The sequence below is a fragment of the Miniopterus schreibersii genome (genome assembly GCF_964146895.1).
Source record: "Miniopterus schreibersii genome assembly, chromosome: 4".
Taxonomy (NCBI): Eukaryota; Metazoa; Chordata; class Mammalia; order Chiroptera; family Miniopteridae; genus Miniopterus; species Miniopterus schreibersii.
The window spans coordinates 86,743,341-86,759,303 of record NC_138105.1 but is presented as its reverse complement, the minus strand read 5'-3'; the positions used below and the strand labels follow the sequence as shown (position 1 = coordinate 86,759,303).

At 44.5% G+C, this 15,963-nt stretch overlaps 1 protein-coding gene across 1 annotated transcript in view; it reads right to left on the bottom strand.

Annotated features, from left to right (window-relative positions):
- Nucleotides 1–15,963, bottom strand: part of ITK (IL2 inducible T cell kinase) — a 46,403-nt gene that overhangs the window by 14,893 nt on the left and 15,547 nt on the right. The window contains exons 3-8 of the mRNA XM_081136326.1: nucleotides 14,495–14,576; nucleotides 12,577–12,705; nucleotides 9,145–9,185; nucleotides 6,272–6,423; nucleotides 3,906–3,971; nucleotides 2,048–2,102 (exon numbers count right to left, since the gene is read on the bottom strand). Coding sequence (XP_080992452.1) covers nucleotides 2,048–2,102; nucleotides 3,906–3,971; nucleotides 6,272–6,423; nucleotides 9,145–9,185; nucleotides 12,577–12,705; nucleotides 14,495–14,576 — 525 coding nt within the window. The remainder of the gene's footprint in view (nucleotides 1–2,047; nucleotides 2,103–3,905; nucleotides 3,972–6,271; nucleotides 6,424–9,144; nucleotides 9,186–12,576; nucleotides 12,706–14,494; nucleotides 14,577–15,963) is intronic.

Below are 15,963 nucleotides of genomic sequence, written 5' to 3'. Positions count from 1 at the left end.
TGTTAGCTGCCTGCTAATAGCATCTTAACCCAAAGAAGAAAAACCATGTTCACTGTTCCCAAAAAAGACTGTGGACTTTCCTTTTCCCCCTGCCATTTTCCTCTTACAGATATTGTATTTTTTTCTCTCTGATAGAATGAATAAATCTATTATCAGTTTTTCTTGTGCAAAAGTAAATAGACATTAATGATGAACTCCATGTCTTTAAATTATTCTTTGACAATATTCACCATCACTCCACCATCACAGCCTTTCATGCCCTTCCTGACAGCGTCCCAGGTTTCCTTCTCTTAGGCTCACTCCTAACCACGGTCCCAAATCGTGGATGGTTTGGGTGGCCAACTGTCCATTTGCCTGGGACTGGTGCAGGGTTGGGGATGCTCCTGGGACAAAGGAGTCTCAGTGTTAAAAATAGGATAATCCCGGCCTAGCCAGGGTGAGTTGGCTACTCCGGCTTCATTCCATTTTGGGGGGAGGTTTGCAGTTTAAGATTCTTAAAGTTAGGAAATACTTTCAAGCCGTAACTGGAAATGGTATATGGTGAAATGGCAGACAGTGTTGACATTTGGCATAAGGACACTGACGCCTTCATTAACTCATTAATTACTGACTGTTTACTGGTTTCACTAAGGCTAGGGTTGGGCACTGGTTGTTAGCATTGTCTGAATATTAGGCTCGGCTGGGGAGATTTTTCTCTAAATGACTAATTCCTGGGCCCTTCCAACCCTAGACATGCTGATTTAATGAATCTGGGGTTTGGCCCGGGTACTGGTTTTTAAAATGTTTCCCAGGCTATTCTACTGCGCAGATAGGTCTGGGAACCACTCCTCTAGGCATATTTGCTGATAAATTAATTGATTGCTCTGTGGAGGCTTTCTCTCAATACCTCCATGTTTTTGATTTCTCTGCGAGAGCCATAAATGTGCTGTTCTCAGTGCTAACCAATGTGTGGTTTGCAGATGAGTGCCAGTTGACAAATGATTACTGGTCCACTACCAGACAGAGAAACTGAGTAAGCATTTAGAAACTTTTTATAGCAATCAGAGAGATTAATTTTATGTCCAATGAATGTAATAATAATAAAAAAAGATTGGACTTGCATTTTTGTCTTTGTTTCTTTTTAAATGTTTTCTAGTAATTTATTTTTATTGTATTTTCTAAAATATAAATTTGTGACAAATTGGAAATGAAAAACAAACCATGAAAAGTGATCCATCCTGGATATGTTGAGAGGCAGTACCCTAGGATAACAAATAATTTTCTGGTCCAGGAAGAGAGTGTTCACTTTGGGAGCTAATGACTCAGTGGCAGCTGTTGGGAGACTGTGTTGAAAGGATCTCAAAGCCATGAACTGTGATTAACCGTGTTGGACATAGGACAGGAGCAAAGAGTAGCAGTATGACTGCTGGGAAATTGTTATCCCTGATTTAGCCCAACCCTCATCTTGTGCTCATTGAGAAACAGGCCCAGAAGAAAGATGAGATGTCCCCAAAGTCACACACTGAGCTAGAGACAGAGCAGGGACCAGAACCCTACTTTTCCCACTGCACCATACTTTCCCCCTTCTCATCCCTCTGTCCCTTAATCCTGATGTCCCTGGCTGGGTAAGATCAGTGCTGCCACTCACATTGCATGGCTCTCGAGAACTGTTGTATGAAAAATAAGTTCAAACAGCGGTGTATTTCCTCTGCACCCACAGCTCAGCCAGGCACAATCTGAGTCACGGCCTCCCCTGACCCTGCCAGAGAAACGGGCAAGGGAGACAGCCCGCGGCTCCCCGTGTCAGTCATCACAGCCCGAAAGTCTACCGCGCCTGCAGCAATGGTTGCCTCTCAATACCAAGACCTTTGACCCTCCCCAGATTTCTTACCCTGCTGTATGCTTATTCTGTGAATCCCCAGAATATTATTTTACGAGGCATGAAAAACACTGTTAATGCAATATATGGTTTCACTACATTGGCATCAACCACAGCAAGGCTGAAAAAACAAAAAAAACAACCCAGCACAATTTATTTTAAGTCAAAAGGCATGTTAAGGAGACTTACTGTGTCCAAAAGAAGTTTTTCAGCTTTGTCTCGGCTGATACTTTTATTGTACCACCTGCAAGCAGGGAAAAGTCATGTCAATGACATTTAAAAATTTTTAATGATTTATTTATGAAAGATCATTAATGCCAGAAATATCTTCAAGAGGGGGAATAGATTTCTTTTTTATTTGCCCCAGGCTCCACCATTCCCTATTGCCTTGGAATTTTGGGTTTGTCTCCTTTATCATAAATTAAGACATTCTAATTAAAAGCAAAAACAAACAATCCCAGCCTGGTGATCATTTGAAATAAATGCCCCCCCCCCTTTTTTTCTAAAGGCATTGACTATAGAAAAAGAAAAAGAATCCTCTTTAAGCATGTTTTATACAGGTTTCATTGCTGCTCAAGGATTTTTGGAGCTGATTTCTCTTTTAGCTGAGGGGTGGAGGGCTACTCACTTGTACTTCATCAAAATGAATCTCAGGCTGAGAGAGCCTTCAAAAAATAAATGATAGCTCTTCACTGTAGCATGAATTTGAATTTCAACAACAAATAACTTGACCACACTTGAACTAATAAGAACCCACCTGAGTTAATAAAAGTCCTCATAGTTAGTATTCTTCAACCCTGGTATCATATATTTGGTGAGGACTTAAAATTTTTTTATTTTTAGATAATTTCAAATGTATAGAGAAGTTATAGGATACTATAAAAGAACTCCCATACACACTTCACCCAGATGAATAAATTGCTTACATTTGCTTTAACAGTGTCTCTGGATGGATAAATATATTTTTTTCTGAACCATTTGAAAATAGACTTTTATTCCTAAGAACTTCAGTATGCATTTTGAAGAAATAGAATATACACTTATATCACTATAATACAATTATCCAAATTGGGAAATTTAACATTGGTACAATACTATTATTTAATTTAAGACCTTGTTCAACCTTTATCAGTTGTCCCAATAATGTGTATTGTAACTATTTTTTTCCATGATGAAAGATCTGATCCAGGATTACTGGTGCGTTTATTTTCCATATCTCTTTAAGTCTCCTTTAATGTGGACCAGTTTCTCTGCTTTTCTTATCTTTCATGATGTTTACATTTTTGAGAGCACAGGACAATTATTTTATAAAATATCCCTCACTTTGGCCCGGCCAGCGTGGCTCAGCGGTTGAGCATCGACCTAGGATCCAGGAGATCGCGGTTCGATTCCCGGTCAGGGCACATGCTTGCGGGCTTGATCAGTGACTCTCTCATCATTGATGTTTCCAACTCTCCCTCTCCCTTCCTCTCTCTGACATTAATGAAAACATATTTTTAAAAAACATCCTGTACTCTGGATTTGTCTGTTATTTCCTCGTGACTAAGTTGAGATTATGCACGTTCGGGCGGGAATATCATGAGAGTGATGTGTCCTCCATGCATCACTTCAGGAGATACATGATGTCTGTCCTCCCTATTGTGGATCATTTGGTTAAAATGTGGTCTGCCAGGTATTTTGACTTTCTTATTAATAAGTGACTTGTCAGAAAATACCTTGAGCTTATGCAACTATCAAACTGTCACCCCCTAGTTGTGACATTCATTGATGGCACTTGCCCGAATCAGTTGACGCTTTGAGCCCGTGTGTACAATCTGCACAGGGATCTGAGAAGCATCCTCTGGATACAAGGGCAGATGCGTACACATCCCCTCTGCCTCCTATTCAAAATGTTCCTCTACTGTTATTTAGGGACCAGAGTATGGGGAGAAGAAAGCAGGTCAGGAAGGGAAAATGCCTGGTAATTTTATAATCAGCCAACAATTTGTTTCTGATCTAAAGAGGACTCCTTAGTACCATATTTTTGTAGAATAAATAAAAATCTTACTCGTAGGTTTCCAGGTTATTTGCAGACTTTTCCACCAGATAACTGCTTGGTACGTATCCTTCATGCCTGTTAAAAGGGAAATCAGTGTTTAGACTAATGTAGGACTAATTTTCACGTCTCCACTTTGTAAGTTTTACTCGCTAGAAGTCTCTTGGAGATGAGAGTCTCGCATTTTGTGGCATTCCTGATAAGACATTTTAAAGCTTTAGAATAGAAGCATTGCTGGAAAATAACAATAATTCATCTGTTAAGGGCAGTGGAGTCACTCCTGAAATAGGAGCCACAGTAAATAAGACGTGGCTATTTTGCTTTTAAAGCGCTGCTTGCTCTTCTCCACGTTGTGAAAGTCCCTCTACTGGAAAAAAAAAAAGAGATCAACGTGCGGTCTCCGTTTTCTAAAAGGAAACGTTTTCTTATGTGTGGTAATCAGTACTTTTTCCACTTTCATGCTATTATTTTATGGTCAGGAAACCAAGATAATTAAAATATCAAAAATTACTATCCAACCGCAGGTGCCACAAGATCCTGCCAGTCAGCATCGTAAGTTTTCATCCTAGGCCCCCCGAATATTTGTTGTTAATTAAGCCCCTTCAGACATAAAAGGTAAAACGTGATAAAAAAAGGAAACAGTCATGTTGGATCTGGGGGTGGGAGTCCCTTTTGAGCAGGAATAAATAGTTGGGCATAAACTAAGACATAGGTTAAGGGCCTCATAAGCGCGCTGAAATACTTCACAGGTTACTCTTCAAAGCCGTTTAACACCGCAGGGTGGGAACTGTGTCCCTTCCCGCCCAGCCTGACTGCGCCTGTAATGAGGAGCCTAAACTAGATGCCACGGAAAATCCCTCCAGACCCGGCCGGTCTATCACACGATGCCTGATGGCGTCTCGCTCTTCACTCCATAGAGTGTTTTGCCATATTTCAATCCAGTGGTTACGATGATGGGAATGTGCCATCTATTTCACAGAATTGTTTTGAGGTTTGAAGGAAGCGAGGATGTCAAATATGGGATGGCTGTCTCGTTTCTCCTGCCCGTGGCTGACACTGCTAGTCAACCACGACATGCTTTCTTTGAAGAACTGGACATCCAGCCTCAGAATCCTCCTTAACACAGTGCGCAAGGCCGTCAGTGCCAATGGATGGGAGTCATCTTGGTGTGAAATTTGCTATTCCTTTTATATCTCTCTTTGGGAATTCCCCTTAATTATAGCTGCGTTGGTTGTTGTTGTTTTTTTTTGTCACACCATATGTTTACAGTTATATTAATAGGTCAAATTCTATTTTTGCTTTCAGATAGAATGTGTTTTAATATGCCAGCCAAAGCTGGGTTATCTACACAAATGATGGTTGTTCTCTTCACTTGTTCGCTGATATAGAATTTACAAAGCCCTGTCACTTTCAACATCTCACTGATTTTTCTCAACATTATGAGACAGTCAAAGCTGATATTATCAGCGCTGGCCAGGTGGCTCAGTTGGTTGGAGCATCGCCCTGATACGCCAAGGTTGTAGGTTCAATCCCCCACCAGGGCACATACAAGAATCAACCAATGAATGCATAAATACGTGGAACAACAAATCTCTCTCTCTCTCTTTCCCTCTCTCTCTCTCAAATCCATAAATAAAACTGATGTTATTATCTGTATTTTACAGATAAGGAAATGCATTCACAGAGATTAAGAGACGTTTGCAAAGCCCTATGCAAGAAGAGCCGCTGATACTCAAGTCCAACCCTCTGTCTTGCCACCTTGTGTACTTTCCACTGTGCCACACGATTACAAAGCAAATGGGGGAAATTTCCATGCACCCATTGGCCTCTGGGGTGTCCTCTTCAAAGCCCTGCGAAGTGCAGAGTTGAGCCTTTCCACAGGCCACTGAACAAAGGGTAAACTGTCATTTGGGAAAGTGAGACCTAGAAGAAATTTCCTGGCACCTCAGGCGCTAAAAAAATGTCAGTTGATTGAGGGGATGGATTTCTGAGTAAGTTCCTCTGGTGTCTGGGGAGAGCCAGGCGGTCTTGAACCTGTTTCTGATACAGCCTCCCAGTGTGCACACAATAGCGCTTCTTTGTGGAACAAACTGCTGATCTCCCAAACGGTGGATGCCAGTAGAAAAAACGCAGGAGAGTTTTAGATGTTTGGGGGCTGGGGGGGCTGGATGGGGCACAGGGCGCAAGCAGAGCAAGTGACTGCCTCCCAGCTGCTTCTGAGAAGTGGAAAGACACCTCTCAGCGACTTCTTCCTGCCTCTGCCTCTGCTCCCTCTCCTAACTCAGTGCAGTGGTCATGCTGGAAGAGGCAGGGCAAGTCCCCCAGGGCCTGCTCCCACCTCACCCCGAAGGCTGGACGGTGACCACAAAGACCCTTACCCGTTCTTGTCTTGAACTCGCCACCAGTGAATCTCGGAGCTGTCCAGCAGGTAGTATTCCTCATTGCGCTGCAGGGCCAGTTCCTGGGGATCGCTCGTTTGGTAGTCATACAGGGCGATGACCAGGGTTTCTTCAGGCTCGTGAAGTGATCGCTGGGGGGAGACGGCAAAATCAAGCACAGATGCAGAAAGGAGGGAAACTGCAGGGCGAGGTCAGCCAGTCCCTGAGCCATAACTTGCTCCTGGGTGGGAGCCAGGTCAAACACTGGTTCCTATAAGCCACTGGGATGTTCTCTGAGACAACTGCCTTCCTCTAGTTGGCTTTCTTCATGTGTTAGGATTTTGGTGTTAATATGACATAAAGAAATTCAATACCTGGAACTCATCACCCCTCTCATTCTACGAGGTAAATTCTGACCCAAGTGAATTCCAAGCAGCCGCATGCACTTCACAAAAGTCTGCTGATTTCTCTATTTGTTCCTTGTCACATGTTGCAACCTCTCTGCCAGAAGCATCACATTCTTGGCAAAGATGACACGGTCAACACTAAATCATTGAGTCCATACTTTTCTGACTTGACTTGTGGGTTTGTCCAGATCCATAGGCTGGAATTCCTCTGAGAGCTCGTTTAATCTACTCTTTTGTTTAGAATGGGGAAACTGAGGCCCAGATGGAGAAATGGATGTGGCTCAGTTTAGTACTTGAATTAGTCTTAATGCTCTTTCCACTATAGCACATGGGCTCCCTTCTTTCTCTTGTGGGCTCTGTTGCCTATTTCTCTACTTCCTTAGTGCCTTTCTTAGGATGAGATACTGAGGACGTGAAGAAGAGATTGTAAGGCCAACAAGTTCAGGATGGGCACACCTGCTGCGGTTGGCAGATTTAGTGAGAGAGTAAATAAGGGAAGAGATTGCCATTATTGGCTAGAACAAGGTTTGTTGTTATAAAAGTCAAGTTCTCTGAGTAGCTGAAGCATTTGATAGCATAAAAATACTAAGGCTTAAAAAGAAAAGAAAGAAAGACTTGCCACACTGATATAGTATGTGATCCCAGCTGAACCCAGATTGGAATTTGAAGCCTAGATATTTGTGGAGTTTGTGAGGTGGTACATTGGGTTTTATGAACAAGAGTTGATGGGCCTGAGACTTTCACCCTAAGAAAAGGAGTTGTGTTCAAGGGCACCTGAAGCTAAAGGAGGGATATGACTGTTCCACAGTCTCTCTCACACAGAGCATCAGGCCTATTAGCTCAGACTGGATTAAAAATACATATAGCATCTCTAGGTGCCCATTCAAGATCCCGTCACCCATTAGGGGACAGAGCACAAAAGTGAAGGGAGAAATAAATTCAATTGGCTCAAGGTGAGAAATGTTGCAGTGGATTTAGATGTGTGGTTGAAACTAAAACAATGATTGCAAAGGCCCTGTGGTCAGAGGGCTAAAATAGCATGGACGCTGCTCCTCCGGGAAGTCTTCAAGACCCAAATGGCAGAATCCTAGGAGAGATGGGCGGGCAGTGTTTTCTGGCCTTCACCTTCATTGACAGGGGAAATAAGACAAGGTCAAACTGGCTTAAGGTGCAGAGGTGTGAGTTTAGATGAGACTGTGGGGGGGACCGTCTGCGTTGCTGGGGTGGTGAGATTCCAAACCATGTCTTCAAGAGATGGGGTGAAATATTAATTCAAAGATCAACTAGAAAAAAGGGAAAAGAGCTCATTTTCGGTTACAGCTTAAGCACACTTCTTTCCTGTTCTGAGGGATTTGGCTGATGACAGATCTAAAAACCAGCCTGAGGTTTTGAGTGATTTAGAACTTCTCTTATGGGAAAACTGCCAGTTTTTGAAATGTCACAGTATTGGCTGGAGGAAAGACAGCAGAGCTCATTCTGCAGGAAGAAGCCAGGAAGCAGAGTCAGTAGGTTCTGGAATTCAAGGGCAGTTACTAACATGCGGTGTTTGGTGTTGATAAGACCATAAGGGCAGGACTGACCATTTTTTTCTTCTTTTGTCTTCTTGACTAAATAGCTTCCCCAGAGTTGACTCCCTATCACCTGTCTTGTAAGTCAGTGTTTTAGGCCCGCGTTTCTCAAGCTTCAGTGTGCCTCAGACCCACCTGGAGCTTTATTAAAATACAGATTGCCGGTGTCCTTCCCCGGAGTTGTGGATGCAGTAGGTCTGGGGTGGGGCCTGAGAATCTGCATTTCTAACAAGCTCCCAGGTGATGCTGCTGCTGCTGGTCCATGGACCAGACTTTGGGAACTACCACTCGAATTAGAGACCACCCCACCAGAAACTCTGCAGCCTCCTGGTTTGACCCTTAAGTGCCTGAATGGCCTCGGGAGAGTCCCCAAACGTCCTTTGGGACTTGATTTCCTAAGCTTTAAAAAGAGAATAAAACTCTCTCTAAGTGGCTAGAACTGATAGTGAGTTTTGAGATAGATAGTAAAAATATGGGAGTGCTTTGAAAAATATAAAGTATTATCAAATGTACGCTTCCAAAGTGCCTTTATGGAGAATGACTATGCAATTTTCCATAGAGTAGATGTTTTACGTATGGTAAATTTGCAGTTTTACATGGATGTGAGCTGTTACAATACTCCCAAGTGGTCGCGTGACTGGACACACAATTTGATACAGTACGTGTTTATTGAGCGGATAAAGCGAGGTGAAGAGTTAGCAGCTGAGTGGTCCTTTTACGTAGACAGACCCATGAGACCATCCAGGCCCAAGAAACACAGTGCGCGGAGTTCAGTGAGTCCCCACAGCCTAGTGCACCGCAGAGGGCCTGAGAGGCCCGGGCAGGCAGGGAAACGCGAGCGGACAGGCCGGCCGGGAGCCCGCGCCCACCCGCGCCCGGCGCCTGAGCGCCCACTCACCCTGTTATCCTCGGGAGTGGGAGGAAGAGGCTTCTTTGAAGCTGAAACAAGACAAACAGAAAAAGAAAATGAGCCTGAAACTGAACATCCCCAACCGGAGGTGAGCAGTTGGGGGCTTTTCCGAGAAAAAGGAGCCCTGAGGAGCACAGCGGGAGAAAGGGGCCAGGAGGAGACTGTGAGGTGCAGAGAGACAAAAACAGACCCTGTCAGAGCCTCTGTGGCATCTCCCTGAGCCTGCGGGCTCCTGATGTTGCTTTCTAGGAGACACCAGGATTTCTCCGAAGCCGATATCTGGGCCTCTTTTTCTGTATTCCCAGTCAAAGCCTAATCCCAATCCCAAGGTTGTGGCAGAGGGACTAGGCTTGTGCCCTGCCCTGTAGGCCTGGAGACTTCCTCGATGGCCCCTGCCACCTGCTAAACCCGGGAGTGGGAATGGGTGACGCAAGGGGACAGTGACTCACTGGCTTCCTGATGCTGCTGTGGGCTTGGGGGGGGTGGCTGAGGGGGCGGTCAGTGTGAAATCCACTTTGTTACCCTGAGGTGTCTGAATATGTGTTGATGCGGCCTCCTCCGAACAGCGCACAGCAAAGCCCTTTATCTCTCCTCTCTCTATTCCTTCTGGCCTCCTTTCTCCTCGCTTCTCTTTCTCCTTTTTCCTGTCCCTTTCCTTTCATCTCTTCACCTCTGTCTCTCAGTATTTCTCCTTTGATGCACTGAAAAGTCAGGCCCGGAGTCAATGGACCAAGCATGGGGGTCTGGGGTCACACAGGAGGCGGTGCCCAGGCTTCTGCTCAATTCAAAGATTTCTTCAACCATCAGAGAAGGGACTGGGCTGCATCAGGGGCTGAGTGGCTCATCCCTGCCTGAGGCTGACTTGAATGACCAGCCCATGCCAGGGACGTGGTAAGGAGGTTCGCACAGTGACCCTGGGGCCCAGCCCTTGGGCTAAGTCCTTGGGCAAGGGCAGGGTGGGGTATTGGGTATGCAATTCACAGAGAAGAAGGAAAACAACGTAATAGGAAGTATGCTTCCTATTCAGCCCTGAACTTGGAGCCAGGAGACTGGCATTTACCCCTGGCTCCACCACACACCAGCTGTGTGGCCTTGGGCCCCTTCTGGCCCTGAACATTCTGGGACTGGCCTCTCTGTCCCCTGGCCTTGCTCTCCCCTTCCTTCCTGGCCTTCTGTGTGAAGCTGGTATGTGGTGAGATCAGGGCCAGTTCTGGCTGCAGAAATAAGTGTTTCTGTGGGCTGGGTAGAGCTTCATTCTTCTGTCCACAGATAAGGAAGGCTAGTAGACGCAACTCCATTCATCACGAGCTCAGGAAGTGCCCACAGCTGTGCCAAGAGCTTTGCATGCCCCGAGTCTCCCACAACCCCACAAAGTAGCTATTTATTATCATTGGCCCCATTTTACAGATGAGGAAACTGGCTCAGAGACTCAGATAGGTTAAGTAACATAGCAAGAAAGCGATAGGGCTGGGACTCACCCTCAAGTGTTTTTTCACCCCAGAGATTTGTGGTCTTGGACCCTGCCCTGTACGTGTGCCCAGAGCCAATGATCATGTGCTGTGTGCACAGCGTGGTGTGCCCTCAATTCTGTCAAAGCTGCGGTGCACAAGAGTATTTAAAACAAGTCAGAAAGAGTAGAATGGGTGCCTGCTCAGATTGGGACGTTGTTGTAGGTGACAATGCAGAAGCAGGACCATTGGCAAAGTGAGTGTCCAGTGGTTAGGCCCTGGGTTCATGTGGGGAGACACTCAGCATGACCAGCCTCCTTAAGTGTCATCTGGTGAGTCATGCAGGTGGTCCTCACCCCTTGGTCATGTGTCCACCACTCAGTGGAAGGAAAGACTGCGAACCCTGAAGGGGAACAGCTGTGACATGCATGGTGGAAACAGAACATGGAAAGACAGACTCAAAGAATTTCAAAGCTGGCAGGGAGCTTAGCAAATATTTCATCTTAGGCCCCTTAAAACTTTCCTGACCATTTCAGAGATGAAGATGTTAGGGTCCTTAGTGGCCAAGTGACTCATCTGCAGGCCCACAGCAAGGTGCTGGCAGGAATTTGGAGACCAGATTTCTGGCTTTGGAAAGGGTTTTCACTCACTGAGGCCAGTGCACGACACCCTGTCACTGTGGTCGATTCCACCCATATAAAACCTTCCATTTCCTTCTCATTAAATACCCGTCTTCGCGAGTATGGTCAACAGGGCTAATGCAGAGGATCATTGGCTTCTAAAATTAGATAAATAGCATTCTTCTGGGCCAAGGGGCTGGTAACCTTGAACTTTCTCTTCCAAGGTGGAGGGTGAGAAGCGGCAGTTTTTAAAGTAGTACTAAAAGGGGCTATGACTCAGGAAGCCACGGAAAACCCAGCCATGTGTTACATTTAACACATCCGCCTTGGGCTGTCAACCTGAGGTAAAAGGTTTCAGTGCAGAAAAAGAAACCGACCGATGAGTAAAGGTAGTTAGGGTAAGAGGGGTTGAGAAGAGAGGGGAATGGGAGCCCCAAATCCACATAATCTATCCATCGTCCGTATTCAGCAATGGCTCTGCAGAGCACATCCTAGCTGTGAGACCTTGAGCATACTCAACTGCTCAAGTCTTTTCTTCCTTTAACATCACATTGGCTACCCTAGATGGTTAAGAGGAATGGGGACATATTGCATATAAAAGTGGGTCACAGTGGAGCTGCACTTCGTTGGGAGTTCAGGTCCCAAAATCATCACATAAGGTAAAACTGAGGTGCACTCCAATCCCCAGGGCCTGAGCCCTTGACCTCAAAGACCAAGAGGCAACTTTTGTTTTCACTTTGCACGTAGGCTGTGGCCTCTTTTTCTCTGAGGTTGTGGAGGTCAAGGGCAAGTTTGAAGGGTAGGTGGGGAGAAGCCAGGGAGCAAAATAAGCAGTTGTTTTGTTTTTCCTTTCTTTCCCCTCCAAGTGTATAGAGTTGAACTTGTGTGATTAAACACTTATGTGATGTGGTGACCGTAAAAAATGTATATTATATACCTCTTAAGGCTGTCCCTACAACTTAAGATCTAAGTAGACCATGCCGTTCAAATTTCCTAACTTGAAGGTTATAGCAGTGCTTCTCAAAATTACTGTGCACACAAATCTCCTGGGGAGCTTGTGAAAATACAAATTCTGATCCAGAAGACCTGGGATGGGGCCAGAGAATTTGCATTTCTAACTAGCTCTCAGGTGATGTTGACGCTGCTGGTCCAAGGACCATGCTTTGAGTAGCGAGGAGGTGTAAAGATGAAAAATAAATAAATAAATAAATCAACAGACTGGTAGCGGAGGCAGATGATTCCCAACATTCAGTCTTTGACACCCCTGATGATGGGAAGCTGAGAGCTTTACTTCCTACTAGTAGAGAGGTCATTCATTTTACAAAGAAGAAAGGGAATTCTCAGGGTCTTACCGTTCTTGGTTGGGTCGTACTGGGCACAGCCCACTGCAAGCTTCTCCAGCTGAGCACAGCACCTCCACCTCCCATCCATCCAGAAATTAGGATGGTACTTGGGCACCAAACTGTTATTGTTCCTTGTTTCTGAAAGGGGTTGGCACCAGCAGAAGAGTTATTTACAGATCAGTCTATCAAGGGCCACCTACTTGATAACTCCTTGAGATTGGACCCAGCTGGGTAAACTTGAGTGCACAGTACTCAGAATAGTCAGAAAAATGAATGGCCCTTTCCCCCAGCAAATATATGTACTCAGGAAGGCACTTTGGACTTAGGCATCAGCAGATCCGGGTTCTCGTCTGGCTCTGCCTTGGATTAGTTGTGTGTCCTTAGGTTGGGCAAAACCCTCGTCTGAGCCTCAGGTTCCCGACTGTGCAATGAGGTGGTTAGACTGGATCAGTGGGCCCCACAGAAGTGCCTTAGGGTAATGGGAAGACTGAGTAGGTGGGGTTCCCCCTTTTCATCTCCCACCTCCAACCACAGCAACTTTGCTTTTATCCCTTCTAGATTTGTGGCTTTAAAGTAAGGTTATGGTAGGAAAAAAAAAAAAGACTCTACTGCTGAGAAAAAACAGTATAAAAGCCAGAGAACTGGACAGATTCTCTTTAATGCTCCTTCTAGTTTTAGCATCCTGAGTAAAAAACCTCGCACAGAAGGAGAATGGCCAATGATCGTTGTTGGAGCCCTTTAGATTATTTTTGTGTTTGTTCTGTGCCCCGTGACTTAGTTGTACTTGAGAGCACTTTCCAGTTTGCCTAGCACTTGACAATGTGCTCAAATGGTCCATTTGAGACTTACAATAACCTTGGAAGAAAATAAGACTTGCATTTTTATTCTCACTTTTCAGATAGGAACATTGTGGCTCCTTTGATTTCAAATGGCTTGTTTACCCTAAGTCCTCATAGCTACTTAGAGACAGATTAATATTTGAACCCAGTTCTCCTGCAAATCCAAGGCTTCAGGCGAAATAGAAATAATCATAATACCAATTGAGTACTTCCTTTCAGTATTGTCCTTGTGTGTCTGACATGACCTAGCCCATTAATTCTCACAATAACTTTATGAATGTTTACCAGTCAGAAATCACAGCTGAGGTGACGGAGACACCAAAAAAGGTCAAGGACCTTGCTCAAGGTCACACACTAATAATTGGCAGAGCTGGGATTCTCACCTTAGCAGCCTGGCTCTACATCCCGTGGACCTAAACGCTGTGCTGGTTCTAATTGTGCTTTCAGAAAAATGAGCTTTAAGAAATACCCTCACTGATGATCTGAAAACATGTAAAGCTAGTTAACATTTATTGGGTGCTGACTGTGGGCCAGGCTAGTTCCAAGGGCTTTACTCACAGCAGTTCTGGAGGCAGACACTATTTTTATTCCCTCCTACACCCTCTTTTAAAAATAGATGGGGAAACTGAAACACAGAGCAGTTGAGGAAATTGCCCAAGCACACATGACTAGTGAGTGGCAGAGCCAGGACTCAAACCTGGGTCATCTAAATGGAGGGTCCACACTTTTATTCTTCACACCATAGCAGGAGTCAGCAAGCTTTTTCTTAAAGGGCCAGAGAGTAAATATTTTAGGCTGTACACCAGTAGGTAAAATAGATATATTATGTAGGTACTTACATAACTCTTTAAAATGGAACCATTAAAAATCAAAAATCAAAACATCCTTAGCTTGGAGCCTTACAAAAACAAGAGGTGGCTGGACTTGGCTGACCCTGGACTTGCAACCAGAGTGAAAGGTTGAGACCTTCCATCAACGCTAAATGGGAGAAATGTTTGACCACCAGCTGCCCTTTATTCTACTGTAGAACCCAAGCCCACTACAGGATCAAGGGATCTGAGGACTCAGTCACACAGGAGATTAATTACCTTCTTTAAGAGCCAACACCCAACGCTGCCGGCTCTCACGGTCTGGAGCAAACACATAGAGGAGGTAGTTGTCGTGCACAACCTGGAGACACACACAGAGATCAAGGTGAGCAGTGTGTCTGGAGATGGATAACTGACAGTAGGCCCATCTGGCTTACTGAGCCAAGAGTGGGGTCTCGGTGTTTGTTTTCAAAAAGGCAAACTCTGGGTGATTGGGGACCAGTGCTCTTTCATGCAGATGTTTGGGTGCTGTGCAGAGACAGAGTGAACCTCCACAGCTTAAGCTACTGGTCAAAAGTAAGCCATCACTAAATTAAAACAGCTGGAGAGGGTTCTCCTGTTGATAGCACCTTTATTTCTCATGTTCATTTTTCAGAAAAGAAAATCTACCTGGCATATAAAAGAGTAAGATATTCGATGACAAACGTTTAAATGGAATTTTAAGGACTCATTTTGAAATAATGTAAGACACCCAAAAAGTTCCAAAAATAGTACAGAGTTCCTATATACTTTGTACCTACCTTTCCCCAATGACAACCTTTTACATAACCACAGCACATTTTCAAAAGCAGAAAATTAACGCTGGGCCAATACTGTTAACTAGATCACAGAACTTCTTTGAATTTCATCAGTTTTTTTCATGCATGCATTTCTAATTGGAATTTTAACGACAGGAAAATACATGTTATTCCTTTTACTTTCAGCTCTAAAAATTCCAACCCATGGAAGTCACCTTTCTAGTAGGAAAAATGTCCTTTTTCTATGTTACTCATGTCGTCAAGCAAGAATGAAACGCTAGGATGCCCAAGGAGCTGTCCACTCCTCAAGAGCCACAATGCCAAGAGTGGTAATAAGATTTAGACAATGTCACAACCTAAAGACTAAAGATGCTCTCCACTAGCTCTGTCCAATAGAACTTTCTGCAGGGATGGCAATTCTATCATCTGTGCTGTCCGATCCAGTAGCTACTAGCCATGTTTGGCTATTGAACATGTGAATTGCTCATTCATTCAATGTGTCTTAATATGACTCAGAGCTGAATTTTTAATATTGTTTAACTTAAATGAATTCACATTTAACTTTAAGCATCCACGTGTGGCTAGTGGCTACTGTATTGGACAGCATAACTCCAGATAGTTCTCAGATAGTAAAATCTGATTCTTTTTAACCCCAGAGCCCCAAGCAATTTCTAACCAAGAATTGCAATCAGTCATCCCAAGTCATGAGTAAACTGCACTTAAACAACATTAGGCTTGGGGCCCTTGGTAGTTTTTTTTTTCCTCCCCCCAGGGGCAAAGCAATTAGGAATTTTTTTAAGGTAGGGAAGACATGAAGGAAAGGGGAATGAGGAATGACAACTTTTAAGAGGTTTTGTGCTTCATCTTTGTTGAATGGTTGAGAATTGCACAATTGATTGAAAGAACACAGCAGCTTTCTTCTGGGCTCTGCCTAAGTTGTAATCCTAGACC